We start from the raw sequence: 27,961 nt of genomic DNA, 5'->3' as shown, positions 1-27,961 counted from the left end.
CCAGCCTGTTTCCCAGGCTTGCACCTGATAGGCAAACTCGACCTGTCTTCTAGCAAGGCCCAAGTCTTCCTGGTATTCTAATACGGTACAAACCAAAGCTAAATTACTATCAAGTACAGACTTGCTTAAGTAAGGGTCAGGGTTTTATCTGCCTTCTAATTGTCCTGAAAGAATATTTGATAGATTTATTTCCAAGTGAGTTGTTTGGGATGCAAGATGATTCTTTAAGATTTTGCCCATTTTTAATTGGTGGAGACTTAAACCTATCATATTATGTAAAATTTATCTGAGGCTAAATATGTTGGTCAATATGTTGGGAAAATGAACAAAGCCCTGGGTTTGATTTTTCTGTACCACAAACAGGGAGATATCTAGAAATTATGTCATATTATTCTTATCTTTGTATGTAGAAAACTTTACGGACATCTGTAGACAGCTTTTTAATGGCAGGGGAAATACCATCTTAAACAATTTATGCTATAATTTGAAGGTTTGTGATGTTTTCATTATATTTCTCTAGTTTAAAATTTTGATTGTTACTACTTTGATTTTTGCCTTTGAAAGATAGGTTTTCTAAAGCTCCTTATTATCAGCCAGGTATGGTGATAATACATTTAATCCCATCACTCAAAAGTCAAGGGTAAGTTAATATCTGTGAGTTTCAGACTGGCCTGGTTCAGGACAGTCAGAGCTACATAGTGAGACCTGTTTCAAAACAAACATGCAAGCTGATTATCATGGAATGATTTACAGAAGTGTATACCCCAGATATTTTATTCATGGCTAAGATTGTCACAGGCTATCAAAGTGAACAAACAAGTTGTTTATTTAGTATATACTTAATTTTTTAACCAGATGAAAAATCAAACGAGTGAGTGGACGGTTTCAAGCACAAAGAATTTTTTTTTCTTGCTTCTTGACTGGAATAGTGTTTCTAAGATGAAGGGAAACCATGGACTTCCCCTGCTGTGTGTGTGTGTGTGTGTGTGTGTGTGTGTGTGTGTGTGTGTGTATGCTTGTGTCTGTGTGCCTGTGTGTCTGTGTCTGTCTATCTGTGTGTCTGTATGTGTCTTTGTAATGCAAATAACATATTCTTCACCAGCTAAATCAATTTTAATTATTTTTGATGTTTTATAAGATACATATAAATTGAAATTTGCTATTTCCATCATCTTAAATGTACAGTGATTTCTTTAAATACATTTGTTGGACACCTGCTATCTATCATTAGAAACCCTTCAAAATTTACAAGACTAAATTCTAGCCCATGGGCCATTAACTCCTCATCACTTTCCTCTCAAGCCCAGCCCTTGGTAGCCATCATTCTGCCCTTGTCTTATTCTATGATGCTATAGGCATTTCACTCAAGTAGAGCCAAGCAGAACTTATCCTTTTGTGATTATTGCATTTCCCTTAGCCTTATGTCCTCAAGGCTCATCCTCTCTGTAGCATGTGTCAGAAGCCCATTGGTTTTGAAGGCAGAGCCCTAGGGCTGAACTCAGGTTACCAGACTTGATAGTAAACACCTTTGCCAGTTGAGCTAACTCACTGGCTCAGGTTGTTTCTGTCTTTGACTTTTGTACACAATACAGCTTGTGAGCATGGGTGTCAAATCTCCAGCTCAAACCCCTGCTTTTAGTTGTATTAGATATAGAATTGTTGGATTTATTTTTGAGAATTCCCACACTGTTTTGCACACTAGAAGCACAAGTTTACATTTCCAATAATCACAAATTAGAGTTTCAATTATTTTCCATTTTCACTAATCATTAATTTCTGTTTCTAATAATATCCTTTCCTATAGATTTGAAATATGTAGGAATCTTCAAATATCGCTTCTTGCTGATTAAGAATCCAAATCATAATCGAAGGCCAACCTGGTCTCCAGAGGTAGTTCCATGACAACCAAAGCTACACAAACGCACACTGTCTCAAAAAACAAAACAAACAAAAAATAAAAAAGAATCTGAATCTTATGTAGGATTGGATGTCTATTTTTGAAATGTGTCATAAGAGCTTTTCATATGCTATCTAGCTATAGAGCAAACTATCAGTATGATGACCATCAATGAGAAACTGATATTATTCAACAATTTTTGAGAGATTTTGTCCTGGGTTCTTAATATAGGAGCATCTGGGCTCAATTCTCTTAATGTTAATGAAAACATTAGGCTTGTGTTCAGTCTTTACTGAAAATTAAGATCATATAAAATGTTAGAGCTTTTCTCCTTTGGCTCTTCTTTAGCATGATAAAGCAAAGGAATGTAATAACTGACTCTTTTATAACCATTGTGCCTAAATTTCTTACCATTTTGTTCTTCTGCTCTCCTTGTAGGAGCTTCCGACTGGAATACAATCTAAAAGTGTTTAGTTAAACAGGTGACTGACTACCTTCCCTGATATAATCATCCCCAACTTCCTTCTTAAATTCCAAGGAAGTTAGAACAGCAGTAAACTTAGAGCTAGTGCTTCAAAGAAAGCCAGGGTGTCCAAGACTGCCCATTAATGTGCTCCTTGAAGTCTTTATGTTCCATCTTCTGGTCAAATGGAGATAGCAAGAAAAAGAAAGAAGCCATTTGGGAGGAGGCAGAATTAGATTCTTTCTATTATCTGCTTCACTGACCAGAAAAACAAGTGACATTCCCTAAATGGAGAACAACTTGGGTCATCAGAAAAGAGTTGGGTGTTCTTTTCCACCTCTCTGGCCCACTGGCTTCTTCATTTCACTATCTATTCAGAGAATAGAATACTTAGAATACAAAACAATAGAAAGGAGAGAGGATACCCCTGGGACATTAGCTACTTAACCAAAGCATTTGAAAAAGGGGGCCTTAAGAGCAGGGGGATTGTGGGATTCAGTGTGCATTTCAAAGTATATATTGCATAAAAACAAAGTAATTTTGTGTGCGGTTCTCCAGTTTACTTCTTATATTCAAGCAAGCATCAAGCCTGCCCAAGAAAGCTTAGCACATGTCCCTAGAGTAGACTCATGCACTGGCTATAGTCAGCAAGAGCATTTGCCCACAACTACTTGGACAATGCCATAAACTAAGAACTAATTTATTCACCCAGATTATTTAATAATGACTTCTTGGTTCATTGTTGCCCCCTTAAGAGTAGTTTAACACTAAAAAATGATTTGGGATTCACACAATGAAATTACACATTAAAGGTAAAAGATGACCCGCTCTGAATTTTTCATACAAAAACGCGTTTTTATGAGTCAGAAGAAAACTTGAAAAGCAATATAGTTATTCTCAAAAACATTCTCAAAGATCTGACCAACCTCTTTGAACTGTTAGTAAGACTCTATTGGAAATAACATGTTTAGATGTGAAATGAACGACAAAGATGTATAAGAAACACCCTAGCATTAAAACCACTTTAGTCAGTTAAATTGACATTAGATGTACATTAAAAAACCTAAAAATCCATGAGAAGCATAAGAGAGCAGATACTTTTAGTAAATCAAGCATAGGACATGATTCAGCGCATACCCTGTTTTTCTGACTCTTACAGTCTTTCTACCCATCTTCCATAATTTCTCTTGAGCCTTAGATATGATTGCATCATAAATATATCAACTAGAACTCGGCATCTCATGGTCACTTTTTCTTGGCATTTTGATGACTTGTGGATCTCCTTAATAGTCTCTATTTGTTGCAAAATGTTTTGTTTTTGTCTTGTTTTGTTGTTTGCTTCTATGTTTATTAGTTTTTAGTGAGAGAGGAAGGCTACACTTTCCTGTGGGTATAAGGTATAGAATACAGTTTAGGAAATTGGTAGTAGTAGGTTCTCCTCTAGTCCTAATACCTCTCCAATCCTGGGTAGCTGATTAGATTTACTAGGTATTAATTCTCTAATATTAAGTAGAGTCTTAACACCAATTAGAAAGCTGTTAGTTACCCTCAAGATAACAGTGCCATTACTGCACCACTAGAGATAGTTTGTTGGGCTGGTCAAAATGCACTCATGAAATCTCACCTTCACAGTTGCCTAAACAAGACAAATTGACATGCAAATGTGGACATGAGAAATTTCACTAAGTTCTATCTCCAAATGAATAGATACAGATAATCAATAGCTGCCAAGAGAGGGAGAAAGTTTCTCTAGGAGTGAGAATACTGATGAGTTATCCAATCCCAAATAGTCAGCCCTAAGCAAGTATATATACACGGGCAACACTAAATCAAATTAGTAGGACTCCAGTTCTGGGAGATCCTGTACCTGATTCTGACTTCCATGGACACTAGGGAAGCATGTGCTGTACATGCATACATGTAGGCAAAACAATCATACACATAAAATAAAATAAAATAAAATAAAATAAAACATTAAGAAGTCTCTAAAAATAATTAAAGAATAAGTCATAAATTTGGGGACAAGTTGAAGGTAATGGAAGGAGTTGGCAGGGTAGAGAGAAAGGGATGGAAATGATGTAAATACAGTACTCATGTATGAAATTCTCAACAAAAAAGCTGGAGAGATGGCTCCGTGCCTCAGAGTAGTTGCGACGCTTATAGAGGATCTGGGTTCTGCCCCCAGCACCCATATGAGGGCTAACCCTTGTTTGTGACTCCAGTTCCAGGTAATCTAACCTCTGTGGGCTTCTGCATTCATGTAGTACACATGCATACATTCAAGCACACAAACACAAGTGCATATATATAGCATATTATAATATAATACAATTAATATATCTAATTTTCAGAAACATATACTAAAATTTACAGTCAGGTATAAGATAAAAATAAAATTTGAGAAATCCTTGCAGAATGGAAAAAGAAAGAATAAAAATTAAAACAGTGAAACAAGTAATATTAGAAGTGATAGCTATAACTGAAAACTGTAGGGATTCTAAGAAAGAAATCATACTACTGAAAACAGAAGTGGAAAACAAAGTTAGTTAGGATATAACCATCTCATTCAGAAGCACATCAAAGGGCAAAGCAAACATACCAGGAACTAGCCTACTGAGGATGTGAAAGATGCAAACTACTCTGTCAAGTAGCATGGTATCAAAGCATGTAAACTCTTACATTAAAAATGATAGATTTACATGTAAGCATTGTGTTTGTAATAGAGCAATATGTCAGACACAAAATTTACAAAGAGACTCAGAAAGTAAAGGCTCGGGCGGATCCTGAACCTTCCCCTGCAAATTGCTCCAGTATCCCCTAAACTCGTGTTTTTTCTTGCACTTTGACAAGCACCTCCATCCTCTTCAGCATTGTAGTAATATATTCTAGTGGAATAACTATTAATGGATGTATTTACAGAATTTTCTAGAAGTAGCAGATTATTTGAGAATAATGTGCATCTTTAATGAACCCAGACTGTTCAGAGTGAGATCAATTTCTCTGAACTTTAGCTTCCATTCTGTAAAATGGGCCTAGTGTGATTTATCTGTTACATCTAATAATTTTGCCTAAGAATGACCTAGTATAAAAACTAGAAAACTCTGAATTTCTTTTTAAGCACAAATATACTAGGTAAAACTGAGAATTCTTTAAAAAAAATCAAATGAGTTGAACAAAAGATGAGTCTGTTGACAAGTCAAGTATTGAGTAGAATATCAAGATAAAACTGGAAAGAAAATACTCTTTCTTTACATTAGGCTCCTCTAAATTATGCTTAATATGCAAAAGGATATTAGTGTGACATTAGGGAAGAGTAAAGATAAATATTTTCTTCCTGCACAGTAGTATGTACTCCATGTGGCATGTACAGTATTGTGTATACCATTTTTAAAACCAAATTGTGTCCAAAGTGTTAATTATATCAACCATATGCAAATGATACAGCCAATAGCAAAGTTTGTCTATAAAAATGTCACAGGAACCCTGTGTGTGTGATAACCATGGCTAAGGGTACCACAGAGGCAATAAACAAATGCATGGAATGTGCTTTAATAAGGGACACTCTCAGGACACACGAAAATCATAGAATTGAGAAAGGACTGTCCAGTGACCTGTACTGACATGTATACTGTTGACACTACAGGCCAGCTTGTGGTATTAGAAAATAATACCCAAACACTGCATTTTGCTAAATACAAAAATCAAGAATTTTGTGATATTTTGATGATCTTTGGACTTAAATTGAATCACATAATTGTCCCATTTGTTGATTTTTTTTTTAAATCAGATAAATGTAGGTGTTCTATCCCGTAGCAAAATCCAAGTCTGTTAGCCCTCATGGGTTTTGTTAAAGCCATGATGCTCTAGTTAGGCCTGGGTACACCACCAAAAAGAACAAACTAAAGCAAGAGAGGATGCACATTGCACACCTTTCCAGGGTATCAATTTCAAGTTTTGTAGATTGGAAGCTCTTTATTTGTGTGTAGTATCTTTTCATCCCTTCAAACCAAGAACTCTAATAAAAGACTCACTTGTCAACATGAATCTGCACAACATATCACACGCAAATTTTAAAGACCAATGTTGCTAAGCATAATTAGCTTATAGTTTTGATTTCAACTTAAGTGTGCCGTAGAGCTCACTTATGACAGCTTGTGGGCTTAAACTCTAGTTTGAATGACTGGACCTGCAGAACATGCAGACACATGATCACTAACATAGCTGTGGTAACAAATTGACTCTGTTTATACGTGAGCTTACTTCTTTCAACTTTAAGTATTTACTTTACCAAAAGTCAAGAAGTGAACTCATTCATATGCTTTTCATAATGTGTAAGAAATTTGCTCAATAGGTCAAAGGCTCCGAATAAATATACTAATTCTTATTTTTGTAAAGAGAATTTAAACTCTTCTTGAGATAAAATAGTATGTTATAGTTTAACTTGTTTATTATTCAAATGCATTTAATTTTTACATCACTTCCCTAGAACTTCATCCTCTAATGAATCTCAGCTTTAAAAGCATCCCTTCTTGCTGGTATTAACTTGGTTATAACTGTATTGGTGAATTGCTAAACACTTACCATGGAATTATTATAAAAGTGGATGGATACTTGACCACAGCCATTTTGGTATCTAATAAAACTGCTTGACTGCTTACTGTGTTGCAAAACTAACAGCAGTTCTAGTCTTTTACAGTGAATTAAATTTGAGGACAGTAAACTTGAATCTGAACTGAGTTTTAGAGCTAAACAGGTATCACTAGCCAAGCCTGCCTTTCTTTCTTTCTTTCTTTCTTTCTTTCTTTCTTTCTTTCTTTCTTTCTTTCTTTCTTTCTTTCTTTCTTTCTTTCTTTCTTTCTTTCTTTCTTTCTTTCTCTCTCTCTTTCTTTCTTTCTTTCTTTCTTTCTTGTATGAACCAGCTGAAAGCATCCTATCTAACCAGTGGCTATGACTTCATCCAGTTTCCAGAACCAAGACCTCACTCATCTTTTCTGATTCTCAGTGACAAATATGCTCATCTTTAAGTTCCTTAAAATCATGCACAAGCTACATAAACTAGAAATTTTAGATTGCATTTTAAAAAGTAAAAACACAAAGTTAGCATAAATCTGATTAAAATAAATATAGCAAAAAATTAAAGAAGATGTAACTATGTGTTTTGTTACTTACACATTCACTTTTGTGTCCTGGGGAGGAATCTTTATGGCTGGCTCAAATGCCTCAGGTCATTTTCCTTTTAGAAGGTCTTAACTGGTTTTCACTCAATAAATTAGCATAAGCTAGGCTTGCTAATGCTTGTCTTAAGTCCCAGCACTCCAGAGGCAGAGGTAGGCAGACCTCTATGACTTGGAAGCCAATCTAGTCTACAAAGCAAGTTCTAGGACAGTCAAGGCTATATAGAGAGACCTGCCTCAGACCCCCCCCCAAAAAAACAACAACAAAAAACAAACAAACAAAAAAAACCAAGCAAACAAAAAACCAACAAAAAGATTGCCATATTATTATATTATTATATCTTCATTAATTTATTTACAGATTTTAAAATAGTTAGTGTTCCCTAAGAACATTCTAAAGAATTTTAGTGCAAGGATTAAGAACCTTGCTCCTCAATGCATCTTTTACTGACCAACAAACAATAGCATGGAAGTGACCAGGGAATTCATGAAAAGCTCAGTCTAGCTAAAACTGAAACTTGATAGTAGAGCTTTTGGCCAGTTCTGCAAAGCAGATTTTAGCACCCCCTTTCCCTAGACCAGATGGATCACCTGTTCTAATAAGGGTTTGGGTCATTCTTGGGTATGTTGAGGCTCTAACGCCCCTATTTACAGAATTAGAAATTCCAAACCTGCCTCTTCTGTTTTTGTGGCTTTTTTGTCCCCTCATGATTTGCTTCTCCTTACCCTGGGGGAAAAAACAAATGAACATAAAAATACCAGTCTGGGGTTGGAGCTCAGTGGAAGGGCACAGCATAGCATGTGTCAGACCATCTATTTTATCCCAATACCACAAAACAAGCAAGCAACTGCATCCTCTACTTGAACAGGCAAAGAGAACAGCACTAAGAACCAAGTACATGAGAAAGGAAAGGTAATCCATCTCCTTCTGGAAGCAGCCGCCGGATTGGTTGGTGGGCTGTGTTGGGAATGTTCTTCAGCATTTAGCACATCTGACCCTTTGCTGTTTTAGGTATACCCTAGTCACTTCATTATTCAGTTCGTTTTGGCTCCCCAAACTGAGATTGTGTAACTGTATTGAGGAACCCAGGAGTTAATTATACAGTACTGGACTTACTGGGGGCTTGCCACAAAATGTCCCAAGGGGGACTGCCTGTTCCAGGTCAAGACAGATACAGCAAGAGTTTCTTGTGGGCCACAAAGCCTGGGAACCACTGTGAATAATGGGCACTGTGGCCGAAAGACAAGTCAAATCCTAAGCCTCACCTCTGCATGCAAACCTGCCCTAGTCTATGTGGTAATGAGCTCAGGTTCAGAGCTGAAACCTTTAGCTCTGCCTCATCTGTGACTAGCCTCCAGAGCAGTTAGCTGGTCTGCCTAACCTCTTCGCTGAAGACTGGAAAGACAACACACTCCTCACAGGGATACTACAATCTAAGTGAGAAAAATACAAGCAAAAATTACTAAGCACAGTATCTGAAAACGGTAAGGGTCCAGGGCCCTTACTAATGTATATGTGTATTTGTTTTTATTCTTATGCACCTCAGTGTTCATTTGCACAGTGGAATGTTTGGAATAGTTTTTCCCTATCTGTGGGTTTCACTTAGAACTTCATATCAACTGATAAAAACTAACTGGGGATGAAGTAGAATTACTGACTCCCTCTGGAATAAGGACTTCCACCTAGCAGTGGTGGCAGTGGTGGTGGTGGTGGTGGCGGTGGTGGTTGTGATGGTGATGGTAAGGGGTAGAACTCTCCAAGACGTGGATCCTGACATGAAGGCACTGAGATGTATTATTACACAGGAGCAGGAGCCAGCAGATGATTTGGAAGCAGCACGTGCATGTGCTGAGATGACACCAGATGAATTAGCGTTTAGGTTAGTTGAAGTGTCGCCACTGGTAGTGATCTCTTCAGGACACCTCCATCCTCTTCCTGTATATTGTGCAAGTAGGAAGAAAACAAGGAAACGCTGTCTGTTAAAAACTAGCTTAATACACTTAAAAATCTGCTCAATGTTTAGCTTCCTTTTTAGGCACAGGAACTTAAATCTTGACTAAGCATGGAGTTGGGAGTGGTGGCCTGTGAGAAAGTAGCAACAGATAATTTTAGTTAGCTGAACCCGGACCTCACCTGGGTTTGTGAGTACGGAGCTCCCACAGGCAGAAGGAAGTTCAGATAGGTACACATCCGTGGTGTGGAATACATACTCATTATTCCAAAGAATCGGGCTTTTTAGAAGATAGAAGATGTTTATATGCATTCAGTCACAGGTGCTAAATCACTTTTTACAATGAGCTATCACCTGAGAGTTTCCATCTTGAGTGTCTGGAGGAAAATGCGCGCTGTGGAAAAGACAAGTTGGAAATGGCTGTGTAGGAAGTCAGGCCAGTCCCTTGTTCTCTGTGCCCTCTGGTCCTTGCTGGCCTCTGAGTTCTGAGCAGATTTACAAACATGCCTGTGCTTGCAGGCCTGGGACAACAGGTGATAGACAGTCGGCAGCCATCACTCTAGCACGGCAAAGGATGGAGAAGGCCAGCAGCCCTGGCTGCAGCATCAGGCTTAGAGCTAGCTAGGTGTTTTCCAAGTCGGTGTTCGAAGAAGTACACAAGCCGCCTCTACGTGCTGCACAGTGGAAGGGCCCTGACATGGCTGCTGGTTGTCAGTGGTGACGTGTGGGACCCGCCCATTCTTCCATGCCGGCAGCGTCCCTTCAGATGTTGGTTCATCCTCTCTGACCCCTCAGTCAACCTGATTTTCTCTCTCTCTGCTTCTTTTCACAGTGCCCACGTATCCCAAGTCAGCAATGTTTCAACAACTGGAGAGTAAGTTGTTTTTTTTTTTTTATATTTAACAACATTTTATGCCTTTTCCCACTTAATAATATAAAAAAGCAAATCCTTATGTGGTATAGAATTGGAAGATTAAGATAATAAACAGCCAGTGATTTTTTAAGCTGTTCATATCCAGAAAGTAGGTCTGTCTGTGACAATACACGATCCTCCTTCCCCATTTGAAACTACCAACTAGATTCCTTGTTAGTGTCACTGTGCGTCTTAGGTTAGGCGTAGTTCACTATGTACTCCAGACTCACCTTTAATTCACAATCTTCCTGCCTATGCCCTAGTGCTAGGGTAACAGGTGTGTTTGCCACTATGCCTGGCACCATTAGCTTTTTATTTATTTTAATAAAAACAATGTCAGGGTCAGTTAATGTTTGCAGTGCTGACTCTGTTCCCTGGAGGCATCTTGTCATGGAGAAAAAAATAAGTACAGGCTGAAGCGGTACCTGCGACTTTTCTTCCCGCCTTGTTTGTTTATTAAGAACCTACGGTGCACCACACACAGTGTTAAGTGTGTGACATTGAATGAGCCTTGCTCCACCTCTGTGGATATTTTGCAGTCCTCCTTTAAATTTTTTTGTTAAAGGGATGTAGAAAAGAAAGCAAAGCCCTGGTAGCACCAAGTCCTGTCTCCTGACAGCAGTGGCAGTAACTGGGTTACTTATACCTGGCGCATGCTTTCTCCTGCAGAGGAGTCCAGGCTCCCTTAGGCTAAGCACAGTCCTGTTTTATGGCCTGACCTGGTCCAGGCTTTCTGCACTTGCTTGCCTCTCTAACCACATTGTGCTTTCTTGTTTGCGCGCCTGACTTTCTGTTCCTGAGATAGCCCAGCTAGCATTTTGTTTTCATTCATCCCTTCTAGGAATCACTTTCTGACTCAGTATCAGACAGCGCACTGCCACACGGTTCCTCTGCCCTGCGCCGTGGAAGTGCAAACTCCACTAACACAGAATCTTTTCTGCCATGTTTATGGTTATCTCCCTGGTGCCAGGAAACACATATTAGGTGCTAACTTCACTAGACAAATCTGACCAAAAGCTGTTGTTCTGTCTCCCCTACTGTTTTCTTCTCCTGGGACATGGGAAGCCTTTTCATAGCATCTTCCCTGGGCAATAATCAAGTGTTAGGGACAGGGAAGGTGTGGTCTAGAGGAAGGAGCTTAAAGGAGAAGAAGCACTGGCAGGACAGAACTGGAATCTCAGATGATGGAGTTGGGTTCTTTCCTTTAGTTGCGGAAGCAAAGAAAGGCAGAGCTAACGCTCTTTGGCTGTGTCTGCTGTAAAGATTCCAGAACTGAACCACGATGGACACTCCCTGTGTTGTGTCTGATACTCTTTCCTCATGTAGTTGGTAACACTGTAGTTGCTTAGTATTTGATGCTAATATATTTATATTTTCCTACGCCAGTTAGTCAATAGGGACACAGAAAACAGATATCACAGTGACCACTTCAATTAGGTTATGCTTGTCTTCAAATCATTTTTAGAAAACAGTTTAATAAAATTAATAAACATTTAATTAAATGTTTATCTGCATCTATCTGGAAAACTTTAAATTGAAATTTTATAGGATTATTTGATGAACCTAGGGCTGGTAGTTTCATAAGACTCTAAGTTTGAGACTTGCCTGGGCTATGTAGCAAAACTGTCTCAAAACAAAACAAACAAATAAAGTTACTCTTTTCTAGATATTTAAAAAGAGTGTGGATCTTTTTCAAGGAAGAAAAACCTGCTTAGATGAGTATAAATTAAGAATTTTCCATTCAGAATTAAGCTGAATGTCAGTTAATTACTTAGATACACTGAAAGGCTCTGTTGCTGTCAAATGGCGTGTTTGTGCGACTCAGAGAGAGCAGTATCAATGGGGAAAGTGATGTTATTTGGCATCTTGGTTAAAAACATACCACCAAGTTAATTAAACAATCAAGGTTACCATACCAATGATTGCCTTTAAAATATACCCATATTTCAGAAGTATCTCTATTTTCCACTATTTAGTATTTCATGAACAAAACCAGAATGATATGTTCATCTAAAATACATGTATATTGCATTTTAAAAATTGAGTTAAATCATACCAGCTTTTTTGTCTTGCTTTGTAAATGTATTAAAATTGCTTGATGATAAGGGGAAAGTATAGCATAAGGGAGGTGGTCACTGCAACTTTCATTTTCTGTGTCAGAGAAACCTATGGTGTTACCTACTACACAAGGGAAGATTATCAGGCACCACAAGGCAAGAACACGCCCATGCTGGCACAGCTTTGGCCCGTTGTGCTTACTGTGTGAGCCCAGTTTTAATCTTACAAATTATGATCTGATTAGAAATGTCAAAATATTATGCTATGCTATTATGAATTATAATTGTTCTTGTGAGATGCTCCCCCCCCAGGAAAAAATGGTATGAATCCATATATACCTTTATCTTAATGAGATTATACATATATGGTAGATATTCTAAAATATTTTTGCTTTGTAATCCAACTGTCATTTTCTCTAGGACTGGCATGAAATCTGGAGAAGTTGTTCTTTGCAAGCTTATTTGATTGTTACTTTATAGTGAAAACTTTTCTCATTCTACCTTATGTCAAGTGGCTCTTACTTCGTGATTACCTCACAATTGTTGCTAGATTTGCTTTAAACATTTCCGTCACTACAGACTCACAAAATGAGACAAATAAGCCATTATAATTTAACTCAATTTGTTTTTAATGTAAAATACAAGTATTTTAGATGAATGTACCATTCTGTCTTTGCTCATAAAGCACTAAAGGCCATCCAGGGGAATAGAGATATGTCTGAAATACGAATACATTTTAAAGGCAATCATTGATAACCTTGTTTGCTTCATTAACTTGGTGTTTGTTTTTAACTAGGATCTTAGAAAGAACCATCAGGTCAGCAGTAGAAGAGCATCTTTTTGATGTCAACAGCTCTGGAGACCAAAGTTCAGAGGACTCAGAACCTGGGCCATCATCAGCATCTTCTACACCCACCAGGCAGCGAGGCCCTCAGATTAAGAAGCAGGATGATGTTTGGCATGGTCGGGACAAGTAAGCTATCATAGGCACATACTGTTCAAGATTTTCCATCTTCAAGTCAGTCACTACATTACAGGAACACATGTTGCTCTCATTTCAGTCTCTAGATTAAAACTCACAAGTTTCATTTTGACCATTCTTAACTTAGTGGGCATTCAGACACTCCTATGTGGCTTACTATCTTTTTTTTTTTTTTAATGTGGTAAACCTCAAATGTGCTACTGCAATGCTAACATTTGCTTCTCCTATGAGAGCTGACATTTTAAATTTTGTTTTGAGCCTCCATTTCTCTTCACCCTGGAATAATGGAAAGATCTGTATTTAATGAATGAAGAAAGAACCTGAGAAAATAATGAAGCAAACTTCTCCCCCAAATAATTCCTATCTTTTTTGAAAGCCTCGTTTCCAGTGTCATTTGAGGAAACACTTCAACCATTTACTGTGTACAACTATACAGTTCACGCTGCAATCCCTTCTTTTTTTTTATCTTTTTTTTAAATTTTTTTATTCAATATAATTTATTTACATTTCAAATGATTTCCCCTTTTCTAGCCCCCCACTCCCCGAAAGTCCCGCAAGCCCCCTTCTCTTCCCCTGTCCTCCCACCCACCCCTTCCCACTTCCCCGTTCTGGTTTTGCCGAATACTGCTTCACTGAGTCTTTCCAGAACCAGGGGCAACTCCTCCTTTCTTCTTGTACCTCATTTGATGTGTGGATTATGTTTTCGGTATTCCAGTTTTCTAGGTTAATATCCACTTATTAGTGAGTGCATACCATGATTCACCTTTTGAGTCTGGGTTACCTCACTTAGTATGATGTTCTCTAGCTCCATCCATTTGCCTAAGAATTTCATGAATTCATTGTTTCTAATGGCTGAATAGTACTCCATTGTGTAGATATACCACATTTTTTGCATCCACTCTTCTGTTGAGGGATACCTGGGTTCTTTCCAGCATCTGGCAATTATAAATAGGGCTGCTATGAACATAGTAGAGCATGTATCCTTATTACATGGTGGGGAATCCTCTGGGTATATGCCCAGGAGTGGTATAGCAGGATCTTCTGGAAGTGAGGTGCCCAGTTTTCTGAGGAACCGCCAGACTGATTTCCAGAGTGGCTTACTATCTTAAGGTTTCCATTGTGAAGAAACACCATGACCAAGGCAACTCTTATAAAGGACATTCAACTGGGGTGGGCTTACAGCTTCAGAGGTTCAATTCATTATGATCATGGCAGTGTCTAGTTGGGGATGGTGTGGAGGAGCTAAGAGTTCTACATCTTGTTCTTGTTCTGAAGCCAACCATCTGCAGACTGACATCTGCAGTCAGCTAGGAAGAAGCTCTCTTCTGAATTGGGTGGAGCCTGACCATAGGACATCCAAGTCTACCCTCCCCCCACCCCCCAGTGACACACTTCCTCTAACAAGGTCATCCCTCCTAACAGTACAACTCCATATGGGCCAAGCATATTCAAACCACCACACCTAGTATCTGTTTCATCTAGATCTATATCTCTGGTATTTCGGGGGGAATCCAAGTCTTCATTTATGTATTTTATAACTTCCTGTTGAATTCCATCCAGAAGTGGTTTCTTCTGTACATATCAACATTAAGTTAGCTTATTAGTCAGCAGAATTGGTCCTTTATTAACAAGTAGAGCATCCTTGGAATAACTCTAACACCTGGTTATGTTTTAATATTTTTTAAAAAGTTGAACTTTTTAATCAAAAGAAGAAAAAATTAAGTTATAATATTAGCTAAGTTTAAAAGTTTAAAAATTGTATGTTCTCTCCAGTTTCTTTTTGGAGGCACTCAGGGCTATGAGTTTTCCTCTTAGCACTGCTTTCATTGTGTCCCATGGAATTGGCTATGTTGTGCCTTCATTTTCATTAAATTCTAAAAAGTCTTTGATTTACTTCTTTATTTCTTCTTTGGTCAAGGTATCATTGAGTAGAGTATTGTTCAGCCTCCATGTGTATGTGGGCTTTCTGTTGTTTTTGTTGCTATTGAAACGACCCTTACTCCATTGTGATCTGATAGGAGGCATGGGATTAGTTCTATCTTCTTATATCTGTTGATGTCTGTCTTGTGACCAATTATATGGTCGATTTTGGAGAATGTATACACACACACACACACACACACACACACACACACGTGCGCGCGCGCACACACATGTTAAATCCAATTGGTCCAAAGCTTTAATTAGTTTCACTGTGTCCCTGTTTAGTTTCTGTTTTCCTGATCAGTCCATTGAGGAGAGTGGAGTGTTGAAGTCACCCACAATTATTGTGTTAGGTGCAATGTGTGCTTTGAGCTTTAGTAAAGTTTCTTTTACGAATGAGGGTTGCATTTGGAGCATAGATGTTCAGAACTGAGAGTTCTTGGTGGATTTTTCCTTTGACCAGCAAAAAGTGATTTCACCTCACACCAGTCAGAATGGCTAAGATTAAAAACTCAGGAGACAGCAGGTGTTGGAGAGGATGTGGAGAAAGAGAAACACTCCTCCACTGCTGGGGGGATTGCAAGTTGGTACAACCACTCTGGAAATGAGTCTGGCGGTTCCTCAGAAAACTGGACATGGCACTTTCAGAGGACCCTGCTATACCACTCCTGGGCATATACCCAGAGGATTCCTAGGCATGTACTAAGGAAACATGTTCCACTATGTTTATAGAAGCCTTATTTATAATAGCCAGAAGCTGGAAAGAAAGCAGATGTCCCTCAATGGAGGAATGGATACAGAAAATGTGGTGTATTTACACAATGGAATACTACTCAGCAATTAAAAACAATGAATTCATGAAATTCATAGGCAAATAGTTGGAACTGGAAAATATCATACTAAGTGAGGTAACTCATTCACAAAAGAACACACATGGAATGCAGTCACTGATAAGTGGATATTAGCCCAGAAGCTCAGAATACCCAAAACACAACCCACATATCATATCATTACCAAGAAGAAGGAAGGAGAGGGCCCAGGTCCTAGAAAGGCTTGATGCAGCATTGTAGGGGATTGCCAGGACAGAGGAGTGGGAGGGGGTTGATTGGGGAACTGGCGGAGGGAAGAGGACTTATGGGACTTAGGGGGAGAGGGAACCGGGAAAGGGAAAATCATTTGGAATGTAAAGAAGAATATAGAAAATAATAATAATAATAATAATAAAAATAATAATAATAATAAATGTTTGCAGCATAAATAATAAATAATTGCAGCATAAATTTCAAGAATAGTATTTATTCTCCATTAGTGGCTTCAGTAAAGTATGAATACAAATCATCATTCATATCAATAGTCATGATGCAGATTCCCAAGAAAAATTATTATATTTTATTAATTGACTATATTCATGTATCCCTACAGTGTTCCAAGTTTATCTCCAATCATATGTGGTTGATATTTTGACCTGCTTATTAAGTGTTCAAGACTAAAGTTGACCCTAGATCTGCACATTCTTTTCCCCTGGACTCATAACCTATAGCAAAATCTCTATGAAAACATCTTTTGTTTTGCTGAAAGAAAATAATAAAATAAATTGTGTATATAAATCCCTGGCTATCTGCCATTGTAGTGTTTAAGAGCTGTGTCAACATATGAATTCACATAAACAGCAGCAGCAATGATCTAATCCTGCTGAATTAACAAGAAGTGTTCATTAGTGTAAGAACTGCTTTAGAACTGCTGGAAAAGAGTAGTTGTAATATCTCCTTAGAAACTAGAAAAAAAAAAGTGTAGCATCAGAAATGTTCACATTTGATATCAGCCACTGACAGGTTTGTCCAAAGCATTTAGTACCATTTCCACTTGCATTATGTCTGTTTTATTATGCCACAAGTATATTTTTTTCAGTATACTTTTCATTAAAATAATTATTGCCCTCTGCTTTGGAAATTTAAAAAATATTTTCAATGTGTCATGCAACAGCCTGCTTTCTACCCTCTCTCTTTGGACAGCAGATAAGTTTGTGGAGTTGGAGGTAGTGATATAGAGAGAAGATAATAGTGGAAATAGATGTGGGGGCAGGTAGCAGGCAGGGGTGGGGTCAGAGAGTAGGCAGGGGGTGGGGTATGAAGCAGGTAGGGGTGGGGCAGGCAGCAGGTTGGGGTGGTAGTGTCAACAGGTAGGGGCCAGTCAGACAGGGCCAAGGAATGTGACCACAGGCTAACCTCTCCTTCTTCTCAGAGAGAGCTTGCAGGGATTAGTTTCCCAAGTCCATGGATATTTCTTGCATGTGTTATCCTGATTGGATTCAACTAGCAACATCAGGAGAACCAGCAGAGGTGGAGACTGGTGGGTCCTGGTGAGCTGTAGACCACCTGTAGGACTCTAACCTTATTACTCATCTGTTATCTCCTTCACTGCTCATTCTGGTCCCTATCCTGAATCTTGGGGTACAAATCTCCGTGTTGTCCTCATGTACCATGTATGCCTAACACACACAAGTTATCAGCACACCTTCCTGGCCCCTTCCTTCTGCTTCTTGTTCACATTACCTGTCTAGTTAAGAGACATCTATCTATCTTGCCTGACACTCTGGGCCACAGACTTGCTGAGCAGGGCTTCTTCAACATCCAGAACACACTGAGTGTCTTCTCTGAGTTTTTTGAACACAAGGTTATTTATTTCTCATGGTCCCAGAGCTAGTTTTTACCTGGCTTAACTTTGATTACAGCCTGTAGTCTTTGCTGGCAGCCAGCTATACCCTGCCTGGGTTTCCTGATGCTTTCACTCACCTCCACTGTCCCTTTCCCCAAAATGTTCTTTACCTTTTCCTAACCATTTTTGCCTTGCATGTTTTCTAGCTGTTGATTCTTCCAGGAGCACCTCTACTGCAATCTCAGAATTTTCTGTTGCCTTCTTCCTCTTTGTAATGACTTCAGAATGTTTGGTCCTCTCTGATATATCCAGTAGAGCTATTAGTATTTTATAAATCATGAGGACTCCAAAGCTCATCATTATAGCCTGTAGGATGTGTATTATTCCAAAAGTTAGTTATAACTGCTTAAATCAATTTAGCTAAGATTTTCATCAGGCTTTACTTTCTTAAAAAAGGAACAATTAATCTAGACTCTGTACTATTTTACCCCAAATGTTAATCTCATGGAATAGTTACAAAGTGTTTTAAGGATATACATTTGCTTTATTATCACATCATACTCATAGCTGTGACAATTAACCACTGTCCCCAGCCAGTGATGGTTGATTGTAGGTGTTTTACCGAGGCTGTTGTGAGTTTTTATATAAGTAACACTGAGCATAAATAAAAAATATGAATTATTCATTTTCATGCATTTGCTTTTTGTCAAGAAAACGCAAACTCAAATATTTGGTTGCCATAATCAAAACATAAATATTTAAGAAGTATATTTAGTATATAAAATGTTTCAGTCTGATTTGTGTGATTAAAGAATCTGATGGCTATCAGGTAAATACTATATACATGTTTATCTCTATTTTATTATTTTTCAATTGCAAGGTATCATTTTTTAGGTGAAAATAGTTTAAACCTTCCTAAACACAATGACCTGAAAATTTAATCCAAATGTGTGTTATATAAATATTATTTCTAAGCCTATTGTAAGGTCAAAAGCAACGAATGCACAGTTATAAGAATAGTAAATGTGACTATATTATTAGAATATAATGCATGCATGAAGAAGGAAGAAAAAATACAGAGGTCAGAAAACAACCTAGGAAAAGATCTAAGTAATCAAGAGAAAAGGCCCAGAGCTCCAAGTCCAGGTGAAATTTAAATCATGTCAACTGTAATGGTGATGTGTCGTGTGTCTGGGAAAGGAGAGGGTTCCTGTACTCCACATCCTCACTGCCCTCATGACTGAGATGCTGTGTAGGTAATGGAGAAAGAGAAGATCCAGCCTCCAGGGAGCTGGTACAAGTGAGCACAGCTCTACTGCCATCTTGCTGCCCATCAATGTCAGAAGCTTGTTCTGCTTATGTGTTCATTGTTCCAAATGACTAAATAAATCAGCGTTTCTATTTGATTACACACACACACACACACACACACACACACATACACACACACACACACACACACATATATATTTTCAGCTTTTGTCTTAGTCTGCTTGGCTTCCACAACAAAATACATAGACAATTGTCTTAAGAAAGTGTTTATTCCTTTGCAGATCTAGGGGCTGGCAGGTCCAAGATAGAGGACAGACAGAACAGGTTTCAGCCAAGACCACTGTCCTGCGCCTGCACAGGTCCTAACGTGACCTTCCTTCTGTGCAAGCTTTCCTGATGTCCATTACATGGACAGAGCTCACACTGGACATCAAGCCGTAATGATCTCCATTTGACTGAATTGCTTCTGAGCAGCCTTTCTCTCACTAACGGGCATATTTGGTATCAGAACACTGACACAGGAACAGTGAGGGGACACAGATGAGTCTTATCAAGCATGACAGGGCCTCATTAAAAATTATGATGACATGTAGTAGCTTTGGGAAATAGGCAGGGTAAGAAGCAGAATTTGAGGGGTAAATCATATTTTAGATTTACAACCAAACTCCTGCAACAGTCCACAGAAGCCACTGCACGAGTGTGACACCTGTATGCTAGACCCTGTAAACTTCCTCCATTCACTCAGCTTGTCCTTAAGGGGTTTCTGGTAATGACCAAATGATACAGGACTAAAAATATCTAAAAACAGTAAAACTTTGAATTTATAGATTTCTTTCTATTATGGTCTAAAGATATAAATTTATTGCAGAATAAATATTAGATGCTGTCTTTCACTGGGGGTTGTGGTTGAGTTGACAATAAAATATAGCATCTATTCTTAATTGATAAACTCATTTATTTTCAGATGCAGTTTTGGGGTTAAAGATTTACTAATTCAGCTAGGATGAGACTCTTAATCATTTCCTACTTCCCAAGCCATAGTGCTGTGTTGGCACTTTAATTTGATCCATGATATAAACTTTGCTAAGTTAATTCTGTGAAAACTTCATGGAGTTTAAAGTACTAAATTATTTTCTTTTTTTTCTTTTTTTTTTATTCGATATATTTTTTCTTACATTTCAAATGATTTCCCCTTTTCTAGCCCCCCACTCCCGAAAGTCCCATAAGCCCCCTTCCATCCCCCTTTTCTCCCATCCACCCCTTCCCACTTCCCAGTTCTGGTTTTGCCCTATACTGCTACACTGAGTCTTTCTGAAACAAGGGGCCACTCTTCCTTTCTTCTTGTACCTCATTTGATGTATGGATTATGTTTTGGGTATTCCAGTTTTCTAGGTTAATAACCACTTATTAGTGAGTGCATACTATGATTGATCTTTTGAGACTGGGTTACCTCACTTAATATGACGTTCTCCAGCTCCATTCATTTGCCTAAGAATTTCATGAATTCATTGTTTCTAATGGCTGAATAGTACTCCATTGTGTATATATACCACATTTTTTGCATCCATTCTTCTGTTGAGGGATACCTGGGTTCTTTCCAGCTTCTGGCTATTATAAATAGGGCTGCTATGAACATAGTAGAGCATGTATCCTTATTACATGCTGGGGAATCCTCTGGGTATATGCCCAGGAGTGGTATAGCAGGATCTTCCGGAAGTGATATGCCCTGTTTTCTGAGGAACCGTCAGACTGATTTCCAGAGTGGTTGTACCAATTTGCAACCCCACCAGCAGTGAAGGAGTGTTCCTCTTTCTCCACATCCTCGCCAACACCTGCTGTCTCCTGAATTTTTAATCTTAGGCATTCTGACTGGCATAAGGTGAAATCTCAGGGTTGTTTTGATTTGCATTTCCCTAATGACTAATGAAGTTGAGCATTTTTTAAGATGCTTCTCCGCCATCTGAAGTTCTTCAGGTGAAAATTTTTGTTTAACTCTGTACCCCATTTTTAATAGGGTTATTTGGTTTTCTGGGGTCTAACTTCTTGAGTTCTTTGTATATATTGGATATTAGCCCTCTATCTGATGTAGGGTTGGTGAAGATCGTTTCCCAATTTGTTGGTTGCCAATTTGTCCTTTTGATGGTGTCCTTTGCCTTACAGAAACTTTGTAATTTTATGAGGTCCCATTTGTCAATTCTTGATCTTAGAGCATAAGCTATTGGTGTTCTGTTCAGAAACTTTCCCCCTGTACTGATGTCCTCAAGGGTCTTCCCCAGTTTCTTTTCTATTAGCTTCAGAGTGTCTGGCTTTATGGGGAGGTCCTTGATCCATTTGGAGTTGAACTTAGTACAAGGAGACAAGGATGGATCAATTCACATTCTTCTGTATGCTGACCTCCAGTTGAACCAGCACCATTAGCTGAAAAGGATATCTTTTTTAAACTGGATGTTTTCAGCCCCTTTGTCGAGAATCAAGTGGCCATAGGTGTGTGGGTTCATTTCTGGATCTTCAATCCTGTTTCATTGATTCGCCTGCCTGTCACTGTACCAATACCATGCAGTTTTTAACACTATTGCTCTGGAATATTGCTTGAGGTCAGGAATACTGATTCCCCCAGAATTTCTTTTGTTGTTAAGAATAGTTTCAGCTATCCTGGGTTTTTTGTTATTACAGATGAATTTGAGAATTGCTCTTTCTAACTCTGTGAAGAATTGAGTTGGGATTTTGATGGGTATTTCATTGAATCTGTATATTGCTTTTGGCAACATGGCCATTTTAACTATATTAATCCTGCCAATCCATGAGCATGGGAGGTTTTTCCAATTTTTTGAGGTCTTCTTCCATTTCCTTCTTCAGAGTCTTGAAGTTTTTGTCATACAGATCTTTCACATGTTTGGTAAGAGTCACCCCAAGGTACTTTATACTGTTTGTGGCTATTGTGAAGGGGCTCATTTCCCTAATTTCTTTCTCAGCCTGCTTATCCTTTGAGTAAGTATAGGAAGGCTACTGATTTGCTTGAGTTGATTTTATAACCTGCCACTGTGCTGAAGTTGTTTATCAGCTGTAGGAGTTCTCTAGTGGAGTTTTTTGAGTCACTTAGGTAGACTATCATATTATCTGCAAATAATGATAGTTTGACTTCTTCCTTTCCAATTTGTATCCCTTTGACCTCCTTATGTTGTCGAATTGCCCGAGCTAGTACCTCAAGTACAATATTGAAAAAATAAGGAGAAATGGGGCAGCCCTGTCTAGTCCCTGATTTTAGTGGGATTACTTCATGTTTCTCTCCATTTAGTTTGATGCTGGCTACCGGTTTGGTGTATATTGCTTTTACTATGTTTAGGTATGTTTAGATATGTTCTTTCCAAGACTTTAAGCATGAAAGGATGCTGAATTTTGTTGAATGCTTTTTCAGCATCCAATGAAATTACCATGTGGTTTTTTTTTTCCTTTGAGTTTGTTTATGTAGTGGATTGCATTGATGGATTTCCATATATTGAACCAACCCTGAATCCCAAGGATGAAGCCTACTTGATCATGGTGGATGATTGTTTTTTATGTGTTTTGGATTCAGTTGGCAAGAATTTTATTGAGTATTTTTGCATCAATGTTCATATGGGAAATTGGTCTGAAGTTCTCTTTCTTTGTTGGATCTTTGTGTGGCTTTGGTATCAGTGTAATTGTGGCTTCGTAGAAGGAATTGGGTAGTGTTCATTCTGTTTCTATTTTGTGGAATAGTTTGAAGAGTATTGGTGTTAGGTCTTCTTTGAAGGTCTGATAGAATTATGCACTGAAACCATCTGGTCCTGTGCTTTTTTGGGTTAGAAGACTTTCTATGACCCCTTCTATTTCTTTAGCGGTTATGGGACTGTTTAGATGATCTATTTGGTCCTGGTTTAGTTTTAGTATTTGGTATCTGTCTAGGAAATTGTCCATTTCCTCCAGATTCTCCAGTTGTCTTGAGTATAGGCTTTTGTAGTAGGATCTTAAGATTTTTTGAATTTCCTCAGTGTCTATTGTTATAGCCCCCTTTTCATTTCTTTTTTTTATTCGATATATTTTTTATTTACATTTCAAATGATTTCCCCTTTTCTAGACCCCCACTCCCCAAAAGTCCCACAAGCCCCCTTCCCTCCCCCTGTCCTCCCACCCACCCCTTCCCACTTCCCTGTTCTGGTTTTGCCGATTACTGCTTCACTGAGTCTTTCCAGAACAGGGGGCCACTCTTCCTTTCTTCTTGTACCTCATTTGATGTGTGAATTATGTTTTGGGTATTCCAGTTTTTCTAGGTTAATACCCACTTATTAGTGAGTGCATACCAAGATTCACCTTTTGAGTCAGGGTTACCTCACTTAGTATGATGTTCTCTAGCTCCATCCATTTGCCTAAGAATTTCATGAATTCATTGTTTCTAATGGCTGAATAGTACTCCATTGTGTAGATATACCACATTTTTTGCATCCACTCTTCTGTTGAGGGATACCTGGGTTCTTTCCAGCATCTGGCAATTATAAATAGGGCTGCTATGAACATAGTAGAGCATGTATCCTTATTACATGGTGGGGAATCCTCTGGGTATATGCCCAGGAGTGGTATAGCAGGATCTTCTGGAAGTGAGGTGCCCAGTTTTCGGAGGAACTGCCAGGATGATTTCCAGAGCATGGTATTGGTACAGTGACAGGCAGGAGGATCAATGGGACAGGATTAAAGATCCAGAAATGAACCCACACACCTATGGCCACTTGATCCTCGACAAAGAGGCTGAAAACATCCAATGGAAAAAAGATAGCCTTTTCAACAAATGGTGCTGGTTCAACTGGAGGTCAGCATGCAGAAGAATGCGAATTGATCCATCTTTGTCTCCTTGTACTAAGCTCAAATCCAAATGGATCAAGGACCTCCACATAAAGCCAGACACTCTGAAGCTAATAGAAAAGAAACTGGGGAAGACCCTTGAGGACATCGGTACAGGGAGAAAATTTCTGAACAGAACACCAATAGCGTATGCTCTAAGATCAAGAATTGACAAATGGGACCTCATAAAATTACAAAGTTTCTGTAAGGCAAAGGACACCATCAAGAGGAAAAATCGGCAACGAACAAATTGGGAAAAGATCTTCACCAATCCTACATCAGATAGAGGGCTAATATCCAATATATATAAAGAACTCAAGAAGTTAGACTCCAGAAAACCAAACAACACTATTAAAAAAAGGGGTACAGAGTTAAACAAAGAATTCTCACCTGAAGAACTTTGGATGGCGGAGAAGCATCTTAAAAAATGCTCAACTTCATTAGTCATTAGGGAAATGCAAATCAAAACAACCCTGAGATTTCAAGTTACACCAGTCAGAATGGCTAAGATTAAAAATTCAGGAGACAGCAGGTGTTGGAGAAGGTGTGGAGAAAGAGGAACACTCCTCCACTGCTGGTGGGATTGCAAATTGGTACAACCCCTTTTCATTTCTAATTTTGTTAATTTGGATACTTTCTCTGTGCCCTTTGGTCAGTCTGGCTAAGGGTTTATCTATCTTGTTGGTTTTCTCAAAGAACCAGCTCCTGGATTCGTTGATTCTTTGTATGGTTCTCTTTGTTTCCACTTGATTGATATCAGCCAGCCCTGAGTTTGATGATTTCCTGTCTTCTACTCCTCCTGGGTGAATTGGCTTCTTTTTGTTCCAGGGCTTTCAGGTGTGTCTTTAAGCTGCTAGTGTATGCTCTCTCCATTTTCTTTTTAGAGGCACTCAGGGCTGAGTTTTCCTCTTAGCAGTGCTTTCTTTGTGTCCCAAAGATTTGGGTATGTTGTGCCTTCATTTTCATTAAATACTAAAAAGTCTCTGATTTCTTTTTTTATTTCTTCTTTGGCCAAGGTGTCATTAAGGAGAGTATTGTTCAGCTTCCATGTGTATGTGGGCTTTCTGTTGTTTTTGTTGCTATTGAAAACCACTCTTACTCCATAGTGATCAGATAGGAGGCATGGGATTAGTTCGATCTTCTTATATTTTGTTGAGGTCTGTCTTGTGACCAATTAAATGGTCGATTTTGGAGAAGGTACCATGAGGTGCTGAGAAAAAGATATATTCTTTTGTTTTAGGGTGAAATGTTCTATAAATATCAGTCAAATCCAATTGGTCCAAAGCTTCAATTAGTTTTACTGTGCCCCTGTTTAGTTTCTGTTTTCCGGATCGGTCCATTGAGGAGAGTGGAGTGTTGAAGTCACCCACAATTATTGTGTTAGGTGCAATGTGTGCTTTGAGCTTTAGTAAAGTTTCTTTTACGAATGAGGGTGCCCTTGCATTTGGCACATAGATGTTCAGAATTGAAAGTTCTTCTTGGTGGATTTCTCCTTTGACCAGCAAGAAGTGTCCTTCTGTGTCTCTTTTGATGACTTTAGGTTGAAAGTCAATTTTATCTGATATTAGAATGCCTACTCTGGCTCGTTTCCTGAATCCATTGGCTTGTAAGATTGTCTTCCAGCCTTTTACTCTAAGGTAGTTTTTGTCTTTGACACTGAGGTGTGTCTCCTGTATGCAGCAAAATGTAGGGTCCTGTTTCCTTATCCAGTCTGTTAGTCTATGTCTTTTTATTGGGGAATTGAGTCCATTGATGTTAAGAGATATTAAGGAATAATGATTATTACTTCCTGTCATTTTTGATGTTATTTTTATATTTGAGTGGTTATCTTCTTTTGGGCTTGATGAAGGAAGGTAACTATCTTGCTTTTTCCAGGGTGTAGTTTCCCTCCTTGTATTGGAGTTTTCCTCCTATTATTCTTTGCAGAGCTGGGTTTGTGGAAAGATATTGTGGAGATTTGGTTTTGTCATGGAATATCTTGGTTTCTCCATCTATGGTGAATGAGAGTTTTGCTGGGTATAGTAGTCTTGGCTGACATTTGTGTTCTCTTAGAGTCTGCATGAGATCTGCCCAGGATCTTCTAGCTTTCATGGTCTCTGGTGAGAAGTCTGGTGTGATTCTGATAGGTTTTCCTTTATATGTTACTTGGCCTTTTTCTCTTACTGCCTTTAATATTCTTTCTTTGTTTAGTGCATTTGGGGTTTTGATTATTATGTGACGGGAGGAATTTCTGCTCAGGTCCAGTCTTTTTGGAGTTCTGTAGGCTTCTTGTATATTCATGGGCACCTCTTTCTTTAAGTTGGGAAAGTTTTCTTCCATAATTTTGTTGAAGATATTTGCTGACCTTTAAATCTTCACTCTCATCTATACCTATAATCCTTAGGTTTGGCCTTCTCATTGTGTCCTGGATTTCCTGGATGTTCTGGGATACAAGCTTTCTGCATTTTGCATTTTCTTTGACTGTTGAGTGAATGGTTTCTATGGTATCTTTGGCATCTGAGATTCTTTCTTCCATCTCTTGTATTCTGTTGTTGATATTTGCATCTATGGCCCCTGATTTCTTCTCAAGATTTTCTATCTCCAAAGTTGTCTCCATTTGTGATTTCTTAGTTGTTTCTACTTCTGTTTTTAGATCCAGGATGGTTTTGCTCAGTTCCTTCATTTGTTTGTTTGTGTTTTCCTTTAATTCTTTAAGAGATTTTTGTGTTTCCTCTTTCATGACTTTTGTTGACTCAAGTTCTCCTGCATTTTTTTAAGTTTTTGGGTTTTTTTTTTTTGTTGTTGGTTTTTTTTTTTTTTTTTTTTTTTTTTTTTGCATTTCTTCTTTATTGGCTTCTATCTTTTGAGCCTTATTCTCCTGAATTTCTTTAAGAGATTTTTGTGTTTCCATTATACAGGCTTCAAGCTTATTCATGTCCCCCTGTATTTCTTTAAGAAATTCATTTATGTCCTTTTTGTGTTCTTCTAGCAGCATCATGACCAGTGATTTTAAATCCAAATCTTGTTTTTCTGGTGTTTTGGCATAACCTGGACTTGCTGATGTTGGAGAGTTTGGTTCAGATGTTGCCATATTGCCTAGATTTCTGTTAGTAGTGTTCCTGTGTTTGCCCTTTGCCATCTTGTTCTCTGGTGTTAGTTGGTCTTGTCTCTGACTAGTGTTTGAGCCTCCTTTGCGGCTCTAGGGCTATTTCTGCAACACTGGGTGGCTGGGTTTCACCTGTCATAGATTGCTGATGTGCTGTCCTCCTCTTCAGTATCCTTGGAGCCCTAGTGTGCCTTCCCCCAGATTGTGAACCAGGTGGTGCCCTTTTGCTCTTTCAGGGAGTGCTGATGGTGTATGCTGTGGGACCTTTTCCAGGTGATGATCAGTCTGCTGGGAAGCCGATCTCCCAACCGGGTTGGTGCACACAAGGCTAGCTTAGCTGCTCAAGCCCCGAGTCTAGGCAAAAGCCTGGCAGGCCAAGGCCTGAGTAAAGTTCCCCTCGGGCTATGAGTGTTAACTGGTTCTGTCAGGTGGCCAGGATGGTGTTGTGTGCTGGCTAACAACCTCCTGGCCGGGTTGGCACACAGATGGCCCACTGAGCAGCCCAGGTCTTGGGGGCAGTCAAGGGCCTGTTGGGCCTAGACCCCCCGCTATGTTTGCCTTGGGCTATGACTGTTAGCTGACTGCCTGCTAGCACTCTCTGGTGTCCTGTAGCCAAAATGGCAGTGTGCGTCTGATCAAGCAAACAACCTCCTGGCCAGGTCGGCACACCGATGCCCCCCCCCAACAGCCCAGGGCCTGGGTGCAGGCCAATGCCCATCGGGCTTAGATCCCCG

The 27,961-nt window shown here is 38.8% G+C and overlaps 1 protein-coding gene across 2 annotated transcripts in view; it reads left to right on the top strand.

Annotated features, from left to right (window-relative positions):
• The window catches only part of Fam13a (family with sequence similarity 13 member A), a 107,622-nt gene that overhangs the window by 23,387 nt on the left and 56,274 nt on the right, over positions 1 to 27,961 (top strand). For both annotated transcript variants that reach the window (XM_052173831.1, XM_052173830.1), the window contains exons 3-4: positions 10,319 to 10,360; positions 13,253 to 13,429. In XM_052173831.1, the coding sequence (XP_052029791.1) occupies positions 10,319 to 10,360; positions 13,253 to 13,429 (219 nt within the window). The remainder of the gene's footprint in view (positions 1 to 10,318; positions 10,361 to 13,252; positions 13,430 to 27,961) is intronic.

This window comes from Apodemus sylvaticus, chromosome 2, assembly GCF_947179515.1.
Source record: "Apodemus sylvaticus chromosome 2, mApoSyl1.1, whole genome shotgun sequence".
Lineage (NCBI taxonomy): Eukaryota > Metazoa > Chordata > Mammalia > Rodentia > Muridae > Apodemus > Apodemus sylvaticus.
The sequence above is the reverse complement of the archived record's forward strand: the minus strand, read 5'-3'. Positions and strand labels throughout refer to the sequence as shown.